General features: G+C 47.0%; 1 protein-coding gene and 1 long non-coding RNA gene across 2 annotated transcripts in view; one reads left to right on the top strand and one right to left on the bottom strand.

Annotated features, from left to right (window-relative positions):
- Window positions 1-1205: 1205 nt before the first annotated feature.
- LOC115098713 lies at window positions 1206-5038 on the bottom strand. The gene is made up of 2 exons (XR_003858596.1): window positions 4792-5038; window positions 1206-3676 (listed from the first exon to the last, which is right to left on the bottom strand). It is a non-coding gene; the product is annotated as an uncharacterized LOC115098713 (long non-coding RNA).
- USP13 (ubiquitin specific peptidase 13) overlaps window positions 4539-17937 on the top strand; it is a 202053-nt gene continuing 188654 nt past the window's right edge. The window contains 1 exon segment of the mRNA XM_029615535.1: window positions 4539-4740. Coding sequence (XP_029471395.1) covers window positions 4630-4740 — 111 coding nt within the window. The 5' untranslated portion in view covers window positions 4539-4629.

Here is a 17937-nt window from a genome sequence, read left to right as displayed (position 1 = left end):
ATATGGAGTCAGAGAAAAAAAGCTGAAAGGCACCCCCTGATATGCCAGTGTGCCACCTGCGATCCTTCAGTATTTCTCTGACTCCAGCAGATGAAGGATGGCATAACCTGCGGTCCTGATCCTTTTCCAAATTTTGATCCTTAAACAAGTGAGAGGGATCTTGTATCCCTAGTTACCTTTGACTAGATAACTTTTAGTAAGTACCTTAGTAAAAAAAAAAGTCAGTAAATAGAAAAAGAGTACAGACCTCCCAAGTTGGGGGGGGGGGGCAGTCTCCCCCCACTTGGTAGCAGGCAAGGCTGGGCTGGGTGCCCTATAGCCTATATACCTGGAGATTTTGTGCCAAAGCCCGGTGAGTAGGGGGGGAATTTACCAGTGGGCCGGTCCCTCCCCCCTAATGGTCCAGAGAAGTTTAATTCCTCTGTTGGGAGCTCCTATTAGTCTGTTGAGGCCAGGGACGCATCATTCCCTTGGTTTACCGACACAGTTAAAAAAAAAAAAAAATAAATGTATAGACAGAGCCGGTTTCGATCGCCCAGGTCTCCGGAGGGGGTACATTTTTGCCCGGCTGATTTTCTGTTACAGCTCGGCCTATCATGCCGCGGGGAGCGTGGTGCTCCGCCTGTGGACTGCCAGCAGCACTGCTCTCCCACCAGGGACTTTGCTCGCGCTGTATCCCCGGGTGGGGGAATAAGAACATCTCTTCCGCGCTCGCGAGGGTTAGAGAGGAGTCTGCCTGCTCAGAAACAGAGGCCTGGAGGCAGTGATGTCACTGACCCAGCATGGACGTCTAGCCCTGTTGCTCTGCTTCCCCTGCTGCATTTTATAGCAAAATCTTCTAGCTATTTTGACGATCCTCCTAGGAAACATTGCATCTGGTACATCAAAAGATCGCCTTCATGGCCATTCAGAAAAAAACAGTGGATTTGGCCTGAGGAACGTACGAGCCTGTGAGGGAAAGTTTTAATTTTTTTATTCTTGCGGTCCTCTGGCGCTGTGCTCGAGGTGACATGCACCCGCAGTGCTGGCACTTGGATTGATTGTGCCCTGGGCCTAGGCAGAGGTAACAGGCCTCATGTCTATTGGTGACGGACATTATATTGCCGCCCGCAAATGGCTTAAATCCAGACGGCCGGGGCATCGTGGAGATGGGGTGGTGATGGATGATCCGCTAAATATTAAAAAAAAAAATCACGGTTCTTTGCTTTTTTTTTTTTTTTTTAGTCTGGCTGAGGAGAACAGCAGCTCCGCGTGTTTTCCCGCCTTCCTGTGTGGGAACACACACGCAGCCGCACAGAGCTAAGCTCTGTAACAGCTTGGTAAAACTCCACCTCAGAAGCCTGACTGACAGTCCCATGACAGCATGGCTAATTCAGCCCTGCTATCGACAGGGAAAAATGGCAAACCCGACTAATCTGATGGAGGTTAGAAAATGCAGTGGACCTGGGACTCCAGAGTCAGTTTAGAAGCCAGGAGCACTCCAAGACTGTGTATATCAACATAGTCAGCCAGAGGCGTGACCCTGAGAGCAGGTGCTGTGTTGCTAGGGCAAGGCTGGTGGGTTCTGCCAAGAGCAGTGACAGGCATCTTCTGCCGGCATTGGCCACCTTCCCCTTGCCAGGAACCCTTGTGTGCTGGTGGCCTGCAGCAAGACTTGAATAAGAAAAATAGGACACACAACAGCACACGCTAGGCTAATGCAGGACGCAAACTTGGAGACACGAAGGCACCCACAGAGGCAGTGCAGGAGCACTGGAAGCAGAAAGCACATGCTGCAGTAGGATGTGACCAAGCACGAGCACTGGCTCCACAAAGCAATCTAAGACCAAGGGAACACTAAAACCAAAGTGCTCTGCCCCTGCAGATGAAAAACCTGGAATATGTGTGTGTGTGCAGACAGGATCAAGATGGCCAACAGTAGGAGGAGGAAATCATAGAGATGAGATGACTAATCAGTTCCAAGGGCCCACTGAGGCTCTCTGCTGGTGGGAGGTGAGAACTGCCCACCAGGCTCACATAAGCCAAAAGAAAAAGAAAGCCCACCCAGTACTAGAGCATTATTAAGACTTCACAGACTAATCCAGAGTGCTTTGGTTTTAGCTAGATTAAGTTCGTTTATGGATTTTTATCCAGGCTATGAGTTTCTCAAGGCATTAACTTTAAAATAGCTCTCTTAGGGTTTGTCCCCAAACTCAGATAAAGCTGTATGTAATCGGCTTATAAAAAGTATTGCACCCTAGTCTTCATGAGAACTTTTAAAGACTTCATATATATTGAATAAAAAGGGTGATAACACCGACCACTGGAGAGGACTCCATATTCTAATGGCCAGCTAAAGAACCCTGGCCTCTCTAATCCGTGCTCTGAGTCTTATCAGCTAAAAAAAAAGATGTAATCTAGTTAATCAAGAAATCACTGACACCAAAATTACTCAATTGATCCAACAGGGGTGATCTATGGTGTTAAATGCTGTTCATAAATCAAAAAGGGCCAAAAACAGGATTGATCTGTCTCCAGATTTCAACACAGGTCATCAGCAAGGACCACAAGAGCTGATTCTGTATTGAAGCCCTTATTCAACCAAAATTTTTCCATAGCAACAGAATTGGGACATTTTTTGTATTTTTGCTTGAAAACTCTCCCTCCCTTACACATTTTAGCAAGTTGAACCTATACAAATACCCAGTGATCAGCCTCCCTTGAACTTTCATTTGCTGGCTTCTAGACAGGCTCACACTTCTGGGCTACGAGCAGCCCAGGGTGGCCCCCAACACAGCAGGAGCAGGCAGCAGCTAGCGCACTCCCAACCCCTAGTGCAAGCTGCATATTCCTGCCCTCAGCCCCTAGGTGCATCTCGTAAATGGTAAATGACAGCAAATATAGACCAAAATGATCCATCCAGTCTGGCCAGCAAGTTTTTTTTTAGGGAAGAAAGTGCCGCTTCATGCAGGTTATGCCCCAGCCTTCTGTTAGGGATAATTGTGTTCTTGGCCCCTGTGGTGCACCCAGCATGCTTCTAATCCCTATAACCGTCTCCACTGCGCCCCCCCCAAGGGTACACATTCCTTCCTTGGGCTTCTGCACCCCTGTCCCAGATGCACCCGTTCTGCTCCCCCTTCCCCAGTACAACCATCGCACTCTTAGGCCGCTGCTTCCAAGCTGCAACCATCCGGTTCCTGGACCCAGACTCCTGCACACACACCCCTCTTCCAACCGCACCCATACTGCTCCCAAGCCCCTGCACATGACCCTCCGGCTGCATTCATCACATTCCTGGACCTGGCCCACACTCGGGACCCTGTACCCCTCCCCTCTACCCGTATCGTGATTATACCCATCCAAGGGTATGACACTTCCATTCAGCACTGAGAGGTGGATGTTGTCCTAGACCCGCCTATGCACCCGACCCATCCCACTTAGATCCTTGGGTTCACCCACCCTCCCCTCAGCACATTCCAGTTATAACATTGCTCCTGCAATTCCAGGCGATGTTTTGAACAGTGTGGCCGGAAAGAAACACTGACTACGATGGACCGGGATGGGGTTGCACCTTCTCCCTGGGTGGAATGGTGGGCAGGGTCTAGGCTCGGCTGCTTTCTCTCTGGGCCTCTGCACTGGCTGCTGCTGATGAAGGGCTGGATGCCAGCCTCTTTTTTTTTACCTTCCCATCCAGGTTCTGGCAAGCAAAAAAAAACAAAAACAGATGAGACACAATTGAGCAACGGTAAAATAACGGAAAATACTCCAAACGGCAAGTGCTGTGGAAGACATCCAACAAAACAACTTCAGAACTTAAACAGCTTATAGGTACATTGGGGGGAAAGGAAATGAACTTAACTGCAAACAAGAAAGAGTGAAGGACCAGATTCAGATAATGTTATTAGCATGAGAATTATTTATAATTCTACTTTTTTTTTAGGAACTTCAATGTGGTATTACATTCAGGTACTGCAGGTATTTTCCTATCCCCTGAGAGGGTCTGCAATCTAATTTTGTACCCGAGGCAAGCGGGGGAAAGCGATTTGCCCAAAGTCACAAGGCGCTAGAGCGGGATTTGAAGCCTGGTTTCCCGCAGCTCTAACCTCTAGGCAACCCCTGCCCCACTTTTATAACCGTTGCCAGAATGATGTACAAGCACGGTTAAAATAAAAAAGAGCAAGAAAACAATCCGGAACGATAACAAATCAAGGGAAAGTACAGCCTCGGGAACCTGTCTCCAGTGAGGCGAGAGGAAAAAAGATTTGACGGCCGTGGCGAAGAAGTAAAATAAAGCAAGGTCAAAGGGAAGGGGGGGGGGGAGAAGAAAGGGGGGACCTGACTTCAGCCTGAGGGGAAAAAAGAAATCAAAAGACCCAAAGGCGCGCGCATTCCCAGGCGGAAAGGGAACTGAAGGAAGGAAAAGAAAGGAGTCCGCTGCAGCGGGCGAGGAGAAGGAGGCGGCGTCCCCCTCTTAATGAAAGCCGCAGGGCCCCGTATGATTAGGGCCCGGGGAGGAGCCTGGGACCCCCCCTTCGCGTTGCCCCCTCCCCACTCGGCTAAAAATAGCCAGGGGGCGCGCGCCGGGGCCCCGGGCGCTCACTGTGTCCTTGGCTTAGCCCGGCGGGCAGGCGAGCGAGCGAGCGAGCGAGCATGGCCGCGGACCTGGGAGAGCTGCTGGTGCCTTACATGCCCACCATCAGGGTGCCGAAGGGCGGCGAGCGCGTCTACAAGAGCGAGTGCGCCTTCTCCTACGACTCCCCGGTGAGTGGGAGTGGGGGGGGGGCAGGCGCGCGCGCGCGGTGCCCTCCTGACCTTGCTCTCCTGGCGCGCGCCTCTCCTGGTCCGGGGGGTCTCTCCGGCTGCTGCTCGCCCGGCCACTGTCTCCTGCTAACTCCCATCTGGCCCCGGTCGCCCGGCGCTGCGCAGCACCGATGTTAACGGGGAGGGGAGGGGAGGGGGGTCAGGTGCGGGGTTATCGCGCCCCCCCCCGGATCTTAGATCCGAATTGGGAGCCGAGCGAATGGAAGTCCCGGTTTCAGGGCAGAGGTAGCCTTCGGCTTACGGGTAGGATTGGGGTTTGTAGCGGATTTCCTTGCGAGCCGGGGAGCAGAAGGTGACTCGGCTGTCCGGCCGAGGACGGGTTATTTTTAGCCCCATTTGGCGCCCCCCCCCCCCCCCGACGGCTCCGGGTGCGCTTAACCTTTATTGATCGTTGTGTGAACGCATTGCTCAAACCAGCCTGCAAAGTTAGCTTTTTCGTCCGTTTATGGTGTTCCTTGCGTGTTTTGCAGAAAGTGGTCTTCACGGGAACTTGTATCATTCAAAAAAAAAGCTTGGTAAAGGGAAAACCAAAAAGAGTATAAGGTGATACCTTTTTATTGGACTTGCTTAATATACTTTTTGACTCGCTGTTGACTCCCTTTCCAAAATCAAAACGGCATGAGCTAGAAAATATAAATGAATGGTGACACACGAGTGTGGGGTTGAATTGCACTGAAGCGATAAGCTGACAGACAGTAGAATTTTGCCTGGTCCTGAATTAAAAATGTCAAGTCTGTTATGTGACTTCAGAAGTGGTTGATCACTTTGGGCTGATGTAATGCAGTTTGCTCAGCTGAGGGTACAGTTTAACCCGCAGTTGGATGCAGGTTGTGTAGGTGCTTCCCAATCCTCTTATGCAGTAAGGGGATTAGTGGCTCCACAACACGCGTCCAACGCTCCGGAAACTAATAGCGCTCATCGCATGCCAACTGCATGTTGACGAGGCTATTAATCGCTCTGAATGCAAAAAAAAAAAAAAAAAGTGCGTCTAATCCGTGGCAATATTAAGTTGGAGGAACAAAAGATTAAAAAAAAAAAAAAGCCTTGTAGTCAGGTTTGGGAAATGGACCCCCACTTAACCAGCATCCGTTTTCCAAACCTGTGGCTGTGCGCCGATTAAGAAAACGGATGCCAGTTGCAATGGAGGTGCTAAGGGTGCGCAATTGATCCTAGCGCCTCTTTGACATCGCAGACCCTAATTTAAAATATTGCATGACACCCCCAGGAGAGGTGCTTGGGGCGTGATAGGAAAGCAGGCGTTGAAGACTCAGTGCCCTCTTTCAATGCTTTTTTTTTTTTTTGGCATCGGCCCCCATAACTTCAAATGTTTATCTTCTTGTACTGTTCTGTATTTACCATTTTTAGTATCCAGTAGTGATAAATTGCAGGATGACCTTGTGTGACTGGAAGATTAGGCATCCAAATGGCAGATGAATTTAAAGTGAACAAGTGCAGGTGATGCATATAGGGAAAAATAACTCATGCTGTAGTTACACAATGTTGGGTTTCATGTAAGGAGTAACCACCTAGGAAAAAGATATAGGCATCATTGAAATAGTCAGCTTGGTGTGCTGCGGCAGTCAAAAAAGCAAATAATCAGGTCGATACAGTTATGCCGCATTAGAAAGAGTGCGGCAGCGCCAGGCGCACCCTCGTTCCCCGCACGCACAGTTCTCTTCACCTATCGCTCGATACTCTCTTCAAATTGCATGCAAATGCATGCCGCGTCTGCGAAGCGTTAGGCGAAGGTTAGGCCCGCGCAACCCATTTTACTGTATAGAGCGCCTATACAGTATCCTGGGTGCGCGGGCCTAACGCTTCACGGCCGCGCTGGTATCTGTCATTTCAAATGTCATTTCAAATGACATTTGAAATGACAGGTACCAGGAAGTGGACAGTTATGTTCTCTGATGCTCGGCAAACTTTCCCCCAGCCCCCGCTCACCTGCCCTGGCCGCGTCCGGTCTCCGGTGCAGCCCCAGTCTTGTCCCCTCGTCCCGAAGCAAAAAAAACAAAACCGAAAAAGTAGCAAGAGAGCGAGGGGAGAGACGGGCAATCCTAGGCTCGGGCCTGCTAGTCCCTTCTCCTCTCCTCCCGAAGCAGGGCGCGAAAAGCAGCCTTGCTCCGGGAGGAGGGGGGGCAGTTTAAAGAGACGAAGTGACTTACTTTTGCAGCCCCCCCCCCCCGGACATCGGAGACGACCGCGGCTCCTGCTCCAGCTGTCAGACAGACTCATCGCACGTGGGAAAGCGGCCCCTATGCGTGCAATTGGCTGCTCAAGACGTGACGTTTGGCATCACGGCATGTGACGTCGCGTCTTGAGCAGCCAATTGCATGCATAGGGACCGCTTTCCCACGTGCGATGCGTCTGTCTGACAGCTGGAGGCTGGAGCAGGAGCCGCGGTCGTCGCCGATGTCCGGAGGGGGGGGCTGCGGCGCAAGGAGAGGAGGAGAGAAGACGCAACTTACTCCAGCCAGCCCCCACTTCGGCAGCTCCCCGACGGCAGTGTAAAGCGAGACGGACCTTCGGCAGAGACGGCACTGTAAAGCCTCCCAGCTGCCGGCGAAGATAGACGCCCGAACGGGTAGGCCCCTCGTGCAATTTGACCTTAAGGCGTGACGTCGCATGCCGTGACGCCAAACGTCATGACGTCACGCCTTGAGGTCAAATTGCACGAGGGGCCTACCCGTTCGGGCGTCTATCTTCGCCGGCAGCTGGGAGGCAGAGGAGCCGCTGTCCGGAGGAGGGCTGGCGGGAGTAAGTTGCGTCTTCTCTCTCCTCCTCTCCTTGCGCCGCGGTCTGTCTCGCTTTACAGTGCCATCTCCGCCGAAGGTCCATCTCGCTTTACACTGCCGTCTCCGCCGAAGGGGGGCTGCCGAAGGGGAGCTGCCGAAGTGGGGCCGCATTGGATTTTTTTTTTCGCTTTTTGTTTTGCTTCGGGAGGAGGGAGAGGACTGGGGCTACCCCGGAGACCGGCACCCATGGACGCAGCCAGGGCAGGTGAGCGGGGGCTGGGGGAAAGTTTGCCGCCTACCCTTACTCCTGCCTCTATTGCAGGGGTAGGGGTAGGCGGTAAACTAACAGGTTAAACGCGCGGCAAATCGTCAGGGAAAAAAAGCGATAGTCGGAGCGCGCGTCACAGTATCGGAGGGAATAGCTAATTCGTTCATTAAATAGCTAATTCGTTCATTTACATATCATTTACATGCTGCGTGCGGGAAAGGTTACGGGTCGGTTTCAAGAAGCGCTAAGGACGCGTGAAACTGGAGACTGTATCGCAGGATCGCCTTACGCGTCCCAATTGTGCGCCCACAGTGAGTTAATCTCCAACCGCACCTTACAGTATCGAGCTGTGTGTAGGGCTATATAGAAGCCTGACTTGGTCTGTTTTCCTAATAGGAGATGTATTGGTGTCTTAAGGCCTGGTGTAATATTTTCAGTGTTGCCTTTTCTTAGGTAAGGTGGTTACTGTTAAGTTCTGGAAATTGGTGCTGTTTTGGTGTGGGATGTTTATGTAATTTCTGTTCAGACAGAATAAGTATCTTTTCCTTGTGTCATTCTTAACAATAAAAATAATACTGGACCTTTATTTTTTATTTCCGCCGTAAATTGTAACGAGCAGTGTGTCACATGTGTGAGTGTGGGCAGTTAGGTGTGTCACGATGGGAAAAAGGTTGAGAACCACTGTGCTAGATTATTGATGGGAACAGAGGATGTTCAGGGAGGACAAGAAAGTGGCAGAAAAATGTAAATGAATTTTTTGCCTCAGTATTTACGGAGGAGGATGGGGACATATCCAGACCAGAAACATTTTTTGATGGTAGTGTTTCTGAGCCACTCGGCTAACTCACTTGTGAAAGTGGACGATTATAAAGGCTCAAACTGGAAAACTAAAGAGTAATAAATCACTAGGCCTGGATGGTATTCAAATCTAAGCTCTGAAAGAAGTCCAACATGAAATTGCAAACCTGTTGCTAGTAATCTGTAATTTAGCAATTAAAACAGCCACAGTACTGAAGACTGGAGGGTGGCTATATAACGTGGATGTTTTTAAAAGGGCTCCAGGGTGAAATGGGGAACTATAGACTGGTGACTGATATTGGTGCCGGCGAAAATAGTAGAAGCTATTCTTTAAAAAAACAAAACAAAAAAACAAATTGAGGGCATGTAAATAGACATGGCTTGATTGGGGGTCAACATGGTTTTAGCAAAAGGAAGTCTTGCCTTTCCAATCTATTGGATTTTTTTAAAGATGCAAATAAATGGATAAAGGAGAGCCAGTTGATTATAGTGTATTTCAGAGACATCTTGGGAGATTAATAAATTGTGGGATAGGAAGCAGTGTCCTAATTTATTTATTTTATTTAAAATCTTTTCTATACCGTCGCTAAGTAGTCTACCATCGCAACGGTTTACATGATGGCACATAAATTAATGTAGGTAAAAGTGTACTATCGTACATTCTAACAGGTGCCGTCAAAGGTTCGGTTACAATAAATCATTAAGGATAAGAAAAAAAACCCCAAAACAAACTACAAGTACACAATGCTGGGTTTCTGATTAGGAATCGCCATTCAGTCTTTTGAGGACAGTATGTTGAAATCCTCAGTTTAGTGTGCAGCAGGCAATCAAAAAAGCAAATGAAATGTTAGGAATTATTTGGAAAGGAACAGAGAATATCAGAAATGCCTTTGTGTTGATCCATGGTGCGACCTTGAGTACTATGGGCAGTTCTGGTAGTCCTATCTCAAAAAAAAGGCAGCTGAACTGGGAAAAGGTGCAGAGGAGGGCATCAAAAACTATCGATCGCTGTCCCGAAGATTTGAGCGCTGGCAGCCGGCTGGCTTACTTCAGGAAATAACAAAAAAAAAAAGGAAAGATAAGGAGGAGAGGGGAAGAGGTAGAGGGGTAGGGAAGTTCCTTCCCAGTCTGCTCCTTAATTGGAGCGGACTGTGAGGGAACTGGGGAAAGCAGGAATGTGTTGCCGCACAGAAATTGCAAAAGCCCCCCCCCCCCCCCCGGCGAGGGCTGCCCACACATACACGCATGCATAATATAAAATTGGCCCGTCCATGTGCGCATGAACGTTTGAAAAACTACCCCATTTGTACTGCACTATGCAGTCTTAATAGTGCTACACAAATGATTGGCAGTGGTATTAGAATGCATTTAAAACTGATTTCAACGCAACTGCCAGTTATGCTTTTCTAGTCTAAACTGGGTTTCAAATTAAATTTGTTTCGGGAAGTTGAATAAGCTCGTCGTTCTAGCACGGGTCGCATTGCCTTGGTTCACGGTTCCTGCCGCACACAGCAGCCTGTTCATCTCTGTAGTGAACACCTCCACTCGTCCTTGCTGCAAACGTTCTCAGTACGTTAGTCACAAAGGTTAAGATTATTGCTTCATTTTAAAGTATCTGTCAAAATACTGTACATCCCTCATTCATAGTTCAGACTTCAACTTCTGTGATCTCAGTGGGGAGGGGAATGGATTTTTTTTTTTTTTTTTGAACATGCCGAATATATTGCAGACTTTAACGAGCCATTTCATTTCTGCTATTTGGGAAAACAGATGGCTTGAATTTCCATCCAGATGCACAGTGCTGCTCACCCTCAAAAAGAGAAAACAGTGTTTGAATTGCAGGTTAATCTCTTGGCAAATACAGATTTCCTAAATGAATGCATGGGTGCACTCTTAAAAATCTCTCCAGGGGCTAAGCGCAAGCTTCTGTGGGAGTGTGGAGCTGCTTGGAAGATGAAGTAGGAATGTGAGGAGAGAACGTATACTGGAACCTTTTTTTTTTTAATATATAGTGGAAGTGTGATTGCTGACCCCCTTTTATGTACGGTAGACTCCAGCAGCCATGTATTTCACCCAATGGGTTGCTGCCCTACGCCCCAGCTTTTCCCAGTTCAGCAGCTGTATCGATCCAGTGCATCCGAGTGGGATCCTCGCATCCACTGCTCAACTCCTGGCATGTTTCTGAAAGCTGAGCATCTCGTGCTTAGCTGCAAGTCCATCACTATTTATTTCATGCTATTGTTACAGGAAGAAGAGGCATACTGGGGCTTTATAGGGCTGAATTTAGGCTGGGTGGCCTTATCTGGGCTATGGCTTCTGTTCTTATCACTCGCTAAGTGGCACTGGAGACTTGGAAAGGAATGGAAGGAATTGAGTCACGAGGGCACGGTGGCTTGATTTTGTGACTTGTCCTGTTACTAGTTCTCCCTTCCTTGTTTTTTTAAATTTTAAACACACTGCCCGCCTTCCGGTGCCTCTAGGATGATGCGAAGATAAACCCAGGAGAATTCTTACCTTGCTCTGTACGATTCAGGAGCAGTGGAGTCCCGGACCTCCTAACGCACACACCCTCTTGCCATTTTGGCTGCATTGATCTCATCGGAGAGCTGAAAGCAGTTCTTTTAATAGCAGGCTCCATTAGTGCTGCACACGTGAAGCCTGGAACCCAGGGAAGGTGATTCTGGTTGGCGCTCCATTCTTCTTGAACCCCTGCGATGGTTGGCAAGGGGATGCATAATCGGGGCGCACAACAGGAAGGCTGCTATGGGCTATCCGTCGTATTGTCACCGAGAGGGTGGTGGACCCCGGGAATAGATTTCCAGCTGAGATGATGAGAGTAAAAGCTGTGGTTAGGGCCAAGGAGGAAGGAGACTATAGATGGAGTTGGATCTGTGTCAGGACTTGGGGACAAATTGGGTGGATCAGTGAACCTTAACCACTAGGCATTTTCATCTTGTTCCGGGCTTCCGGCTGAATCTTTCTGGAATTTATTTTGGTTTTTTTTTTTTTTGTCCTAGCTTATCTACCCTTTCGACTTATTTTAGCCCAGGAATTGTAGCGACGATTCTCAGTCGGAGGCCATACGCTTGGGCTCCTTCTGGAAATCTGGCCCCCTAAGGGTCGTCGTGGCACGATTCTCATCCCTCCTCGGCAGTTAGGCTTTTCTTCATTGGAAGGCTCAGCTCGCCTTTCAATCTGTGATTCTCCCCTTGGGAATAGCGAGCTTGGATCGCTCCCTGCTCTGCATTCCCTTAGCCCAGGCCCACTTTTTTTTGTGGAAGTACCTCTGCCTCTCCACCCCCCTGCAGCACTTCTCCTAGCCAGAGGCCGTCCCATGCCTGCAGAACCCACTGCCTGTGCGTCCTGAGGCCTGGCAGCTCGGCAGTCAGCGTCTCCTCATCTGTAGTGCTCCCCGTTCTCAATTTGGGAACCCCGGAGATAACTACTGTCCAGTTGGGGTATAACGGGATTGGTGTTTTGTTTTTGTTTTTGTTTTTATTTATTTATTTATTTATTTATTTATTTATTTAAAAGGTTTTATATACCGACATTCATCAAAGATATCACATCGGTTCACAGCGTAACATAAAACTAGTGCCTGTAACGGCGCTTTACATTGAACAAGTTTAACAAAATACAATTAAAAACATATTGAAACTTAATAACTAGAAAGTAAAGGGAAAGGTGGGGGAAATAAAGAATTAAACTAAAATTAAAATAACATGTTTACAAATGTCCGCTCCAGTACGTGAACAACGTTCGCGTACTGGAGCGGACAATTTTTGAGAGAGATTTTGAGCCTATGATATCGCATGGCCCCACAACCCCCTTCCTCCTTCTATCCTGTCAGTAAAATGCCTGGTGACTACAGGGCTGGAAGAAAAGGGCAGATAGCACATGCCATGCCCCAAACCCTGTCCAGCTGTCACAGAAATCATCTTCACCAAACGCTGAACACACAATTTTCCAACCTTTGAGTCTGTAGTTCGAATCTGTCCTCTTGTCTCTGCTTGCACCTGAAAAAATGGCAGAAATTGAAATGAAACCAAAGAGCACTTATTGAACGCCTGCTCATAATTTTCTGGCACCCTTAACACGCGTAGTCCCTGTCAGCAATGTTGCCGACGCTTACATGAAGAAAGCCACTAGATTCCAGATTGTGCAGTGGCGCCAGGATATTTACTTATATTTTTATTGAAAAGGTTTCTAGCCGGCACCCTCCCAAAGTCTGGGGCGGGGTAACAATAGCTGGGAGCTTTTGAATTCTGGTTGCCCAAAGATTAATATTGGCTGGCAGGGTGGCGTCTCTCTGACTGATACATACTTCTGCTGCGGTTCATGTGCTCACTCCGGCTAGCTAATGAATGGCGCTCGCTGTTAGCCCTTCTCCAGCCTGCAGCAGCTGCGCGCTCTCTTTTTTTTTTTGGCACCCCCGCACATTCGCCGGCTCACTCCATAGTCAGCCGGCCCCCCCTTCCTGGGACTGGAGCTTGCCTTGTGGCCTTTCCATCCCTACGCGGTCTCGCTGTGCCCTTCCTGCACAGATTGGTCGGTGCACTGGGCTCTTCCGGCCTGGGATTGGTCAGTGGAAATGGAAAATTCATCAGGCGCTGCGGGGAAAAAAACCTTTCTGTTGCCAGTCCTGATGGACAGATTTGTCAGTAAAGCTTTTTATTGTTTTTTTTCTTTTAACTAGCTAATCCCTAGATTCATCAAAAAATATTGATAACGCCCATGTTAAGAAAAAGGGGCATGTAGTTAAGTATTTATATCTCTATAGGAGGACCATCTATTAGGTCGAGGTGAGGTGTTGGTGGTGCTGTAGGGTTTAGGGGCCAGTTTCGCATGTAGAGTGAGGTGTATGAACAGCACAGTACACCTTGGTGAAGATTTGACGACATTTGGAGTGTGGAAAGTCTCTCAAAAATGTCAGATGTTCACCAAGGTGTGCTGTGCTGTTCGTACACCTCACTCTACATGCGAAACTGGCCCCTAAACCACCTAAACACCTCACCTCGACCTATTAGATGGGCCTCCTATTGAGATATAAATAGGTGCACACAGTGAGGCCCTCCCCAGAGGCCTGCTGATGCTCACTCTTCCCCCCCCCCCCCCTCCCTCCTCAAGCTCAGCCTAATGCCAGGAACAAAGGTGTAGTTACATTTTGATGAAAGACACGGTAACTAATCTTTTTTTTTTCTTTTTTTTCTTTTGCAAAATCATTTTTATTGTAGAGACAAGCATTTCCACTAGCACTGCAACATATTCAAAAACAATAGCAACAAGAGAACAAACAGTACAGTGGTGATGCTGGCCTCCTGTTTAGTAACAATACCCACCCCAAAAAGCAACCAGAACCTCCACCACTCCCAACACCTTCAAACTGCACAAACCAAATACAACCCATTCAGACAACCACCTCACCTTCCAACCACATTCGCGCACCCCCCCCCCCTAACCCCTGCCCAAGAGCCCTAAAAACATTTAGGGAAAGAGAAACCCTGATCAAGAGAATTTAGTAGCAAGGCTACTCAGGAGTTACTCGCCCCGGGAGAGTTGGTGTACCAAGTTTCAATATATCCTGCTGTAAGCAATTGAGTCTGGAAATCCAAGGTGAGAGAAGAGTAATAGCAAGCCCAGCAATCTGCATATCGCTTATCCCTAGGCTGAGGAGACTTGGGGAAAATCCATGCGTTCCAGCAAAATCATGTCCTATCTCCTTGTTGTTGCATTCACATTTCTAAGCTCTCCATAGAGTTGAAAAACAATTGCTAAATCTAGCAACAAAATCTTTGTTCAGCTGAAATCTCAGGAAGGACAGAACACCTTGTGATGTCATTGAGCCTTTTTTTAAAGCTGCCTTGGCATTGGTTGGTGGCTGTAGTCACCACAATTTCATTTCTTTCTGAAATTTTGTGTAGGGAAAAACTGGCCATAATGAAGTACTTAGTTCTATAAGTTTCAATGGAGTTAACATTGAGTTAACAATCAGCAAATTTCTATACCAAAAAAGGAAATCAGACATGAAATGTTCCCACCGCTTCATGTTAAGATGCCGCTGTCACCTTGCACTTTCCCGTTTGCTCTGTTTCATCATTTTTTGTTCCGGCGAATTTGCTTTCTTTTATATTTTTGACTCTAGAGCAGTTGGATTTTCTTAGGGTGGGAGAAAATTAAATGTAATTTTCCTGTTAATCTAATTCTAACTTTTCTGGGTTTTTTTTTAACCATTCTGCTGTGTTCTTATATAATTTTTTTTCTGTTAATTAATAGTGCATACCATTTAATTATTGGGTGTATTCCTTTGTGTTTTTGTATTTTAAATTCCTTCCTGGAGTCCATGCTTAAGTATTCTGTACTGTGTCCAGACTTTACAGTTTTTCTGGGTGAGAACTGCATGGGGCTTTAAGGATTGGCACAGGAGAACCCTTGCTGCCCACCCACCCCCTTCCCAGTTAATTTTTTTTTTTTTTTAATGGTTCCTCTTCTCCTGCTAGTATGAATTAACTAACGCAAGATGATAAAGGGGAATTATCATTTTGTCTGGTTTTTACTTCCCAGTGAAATTATCTCAATTCCCCCCCCCCCCCCCAAGTAATACTATAAGATTGCATCTAGTTAACAGAGTGAAATAGTTACCCCAGAAGTGGTCAGAATTTCCTGATTTTCTATTCTCCTGTAGTGGAGTATCAGTGTAGGCTCTTAGGTTATTTACTACATGCAAGAGGTCTACCCATTTTAGTAATCTTCTTTTCCTCTGCACTCAGGCAGGCCAGTCCACAGCAGTGGGTTATGCACCTCTACCAGCAGATGGAGACTGAGTAAAAGCTGACGTCACGAACATATAGCCCTGCCAGTATTATCAATCTCCAGGTGATGGTGGACATGCATCTCTCTACTGGGGATTGTTTGTAAGGGGGGGGGGGGGAGGAAGATGTTCGTCATATTGGATAATTCATTGGAATCAGCGGCTCAGTGTACTGTGGTGGTCAAAAAAAAAAAAAAAAAGCAAACAATGCTAGGAATTATTAGGAAGGGAAACAAATAAAACAGTGAATGTCATATGCCTTTGTATCTCTCCATGATGAGACTGCACCTTGAATACTGTGTGCAATTCTGGTCCCCACATCTTAAAAAAAGAGAAGAGTGACCAAAATAAACATCATGGAATGGCTTTTCTATGAGGAAAGGCTAAAGAGGTTAGGACTCTTCAGTTTGCAGAAGATGACTGAGGTGGGATATGATAGAGGTCTCCAGAATCATGAAAAGATTAGGGGGCACTCCGTGAAGTTAGCAAGTTGCTCATTTAAAACAAATCAAAATTCTTTTTCACTCAGTGCATAGTTAAGTTCTGGAATTCATTGCCAGAGGATATGGTTACAGCAGTTGGTGTGACTGAGTTTAAAAAAGACTTGGGTAAGTTCCAGTGGAAAATCCATAAACTGCTATTAATTAATAAGCAATATTAGCTTGAGATCTATCTAATGCTTGGGTACTTGTGACTTGGATTGGTTGGAAACAGGATTCTAGGCTTAATGGACCCTTGGTTTGATCCAGTATGACATATCTTATGTTCTTAGAAGATTTCAGAGCACTGTTTGAGCTCCTAAGGTGACACCATGTTTTGGTCCCACCCTCAGTTGAGCATTAAGTCTGGAAGCCAGACAAGCATAAACTTAAAAAAGTGAATGAGGGAGTGCTTGGCAGTGAAGGCTTTGCCCCCCTCCCCCCGAGCAGGTGACCTAATCATGCTCTCAGCCAGGGAGGGCTGAGCTCAGTTAAAATGAAATAAATAATAATTAAAAAGACTAGGGAAGTTTCGATCCCCTTTTTTGTCTTCCTTTCCTTGTCGGGTCTTCCCTCTGCATTGGTGGCTCTGTCTTTACCCCCCTTTCTCTCTCGCCTCTCTGGGGAGTTAGTGTAGAGTGGAGGTGGCTCGGGTCGATGGGTTGAGCAGGTCGGTCCTCTCAGTCATATATGGTAGGCCACGGTGGCAATTATCTCATGTGCGTGCAGTTTCACCACTTAATGATCTGACTTGTGTGCTATTCCCTTTATTTTGATGTTCCCAAGAAATAGGAGGGGTCGTTTTGGCCCATCCTAGATCTAAAAGGTATCAATTGATATTTGCTTGTGACTCATTTCCGAATGGAAACTCCTCATTTGCACAGCCATTATTGCAAATATAAATTTCTCACGTTTCTCGACCTGATGGAGGCATATTTCCATATTCTCATTTGCTTGGAACATTGTTTCCTATGCTTTGCCATTTTGGGACTTCAACAATTTCAGGCTTTGCCCTTCAGGCTAGCAACTGTGCCCAGTACCTTCTCCAAGGTCATGGTAGTGGTAGTAGCGGGTCTGCACAAGGAGGACGTTTTGGTCCTTATGTATCTAAACGACTGGTTGATTTGGGCGAAAAATGCAGAAGAGACTTGCTTGACTTTTCTCATAAGGTGATCTCTTTACATCAGGAATTAGGCTGAGTGGTGAACTTGACCGAGTAGTTTACAAACGACTCAAATGCTAGAATATCTTGGTGTGCTATTCTGTATGGAGCAGGGCAGAGTGTTTCTGCCAGAAGGTCACATTCAGAAGCTAATTTCTCAGGTTCAGGCCCTGAGAAGGATGATTTTTCCTGATGGTCGATGGCAGCCACATTGGGCATTGTCTCCTGGGTAAGGGTACACATACAGCCCCTTCGGTGCACATTGCTCTCCCAGTGGACTCCGCAGTCACAGGAGTCTACAGTGAACCTCCACTTGATATTGGAGGTGAGCGTCCAGTCGCAGTGGCGGCTATTAGCAGATCATCTCAGGAACAGGGTTTCTTTGGCGACTGTTGTGGTTCATTGAAATAAGAATGCTTAAAGCCACTAGCTATAAAGAAAAGCTTTTTTTATTAAATGTTATAAAATAATATACATCTTAGATATTAAATAATTGCCATGCAAGACTTCAAAAATCCCTCTGAAATGATTTTACTGATACAGCTGTAAATTCTATATAATGCTCTATATTTCCAACCACTAAACTAGGTTACATAACTGTCACAATTTATATGCTTGGCTTTCTATTATAAATAAATCTGATTGGCCATATGGTAATTTTTTAAATTTTCTCACATGTAATGTTTTCTTGGAATTTGCCATCATTAGCAACCTTGTGTGTGTTCCAAGAATATTTTGTATAATTTTAGATGGACAAAGGTGAATTGGTAGCTGTGGATTTTTTGGATTTTCAGAAAGCATTCGACAAAGTCCCGCATGAGAGGCTTCTAAGAAAACTAAAGGCAATGTCCTTTTGTGGATTGCAAGTTGGTTAAAAGACAGGGATC

The sequence above is a fragment of the Rhinatrema bivittatum genome, chromosome 9, assembly GCF_901001135.1.
Source record: "Rhinatrema bivittatum chromosome 9, aRhiBiv1.1, whole genome shotgun sequence".
NCBI classification, from domain to species: domain Eukaryota; kingdom Metazoa; phylum Chordata; class Amphibia; order Gymnophiona; family Rhinatrematidae; genus Rhinatrema; species Rhinatrema bivittatum.
Note: the sequence above shows the minus strand (reverse complement) of the source record. Positions and strands in the feature narration are given on the sequence as shown.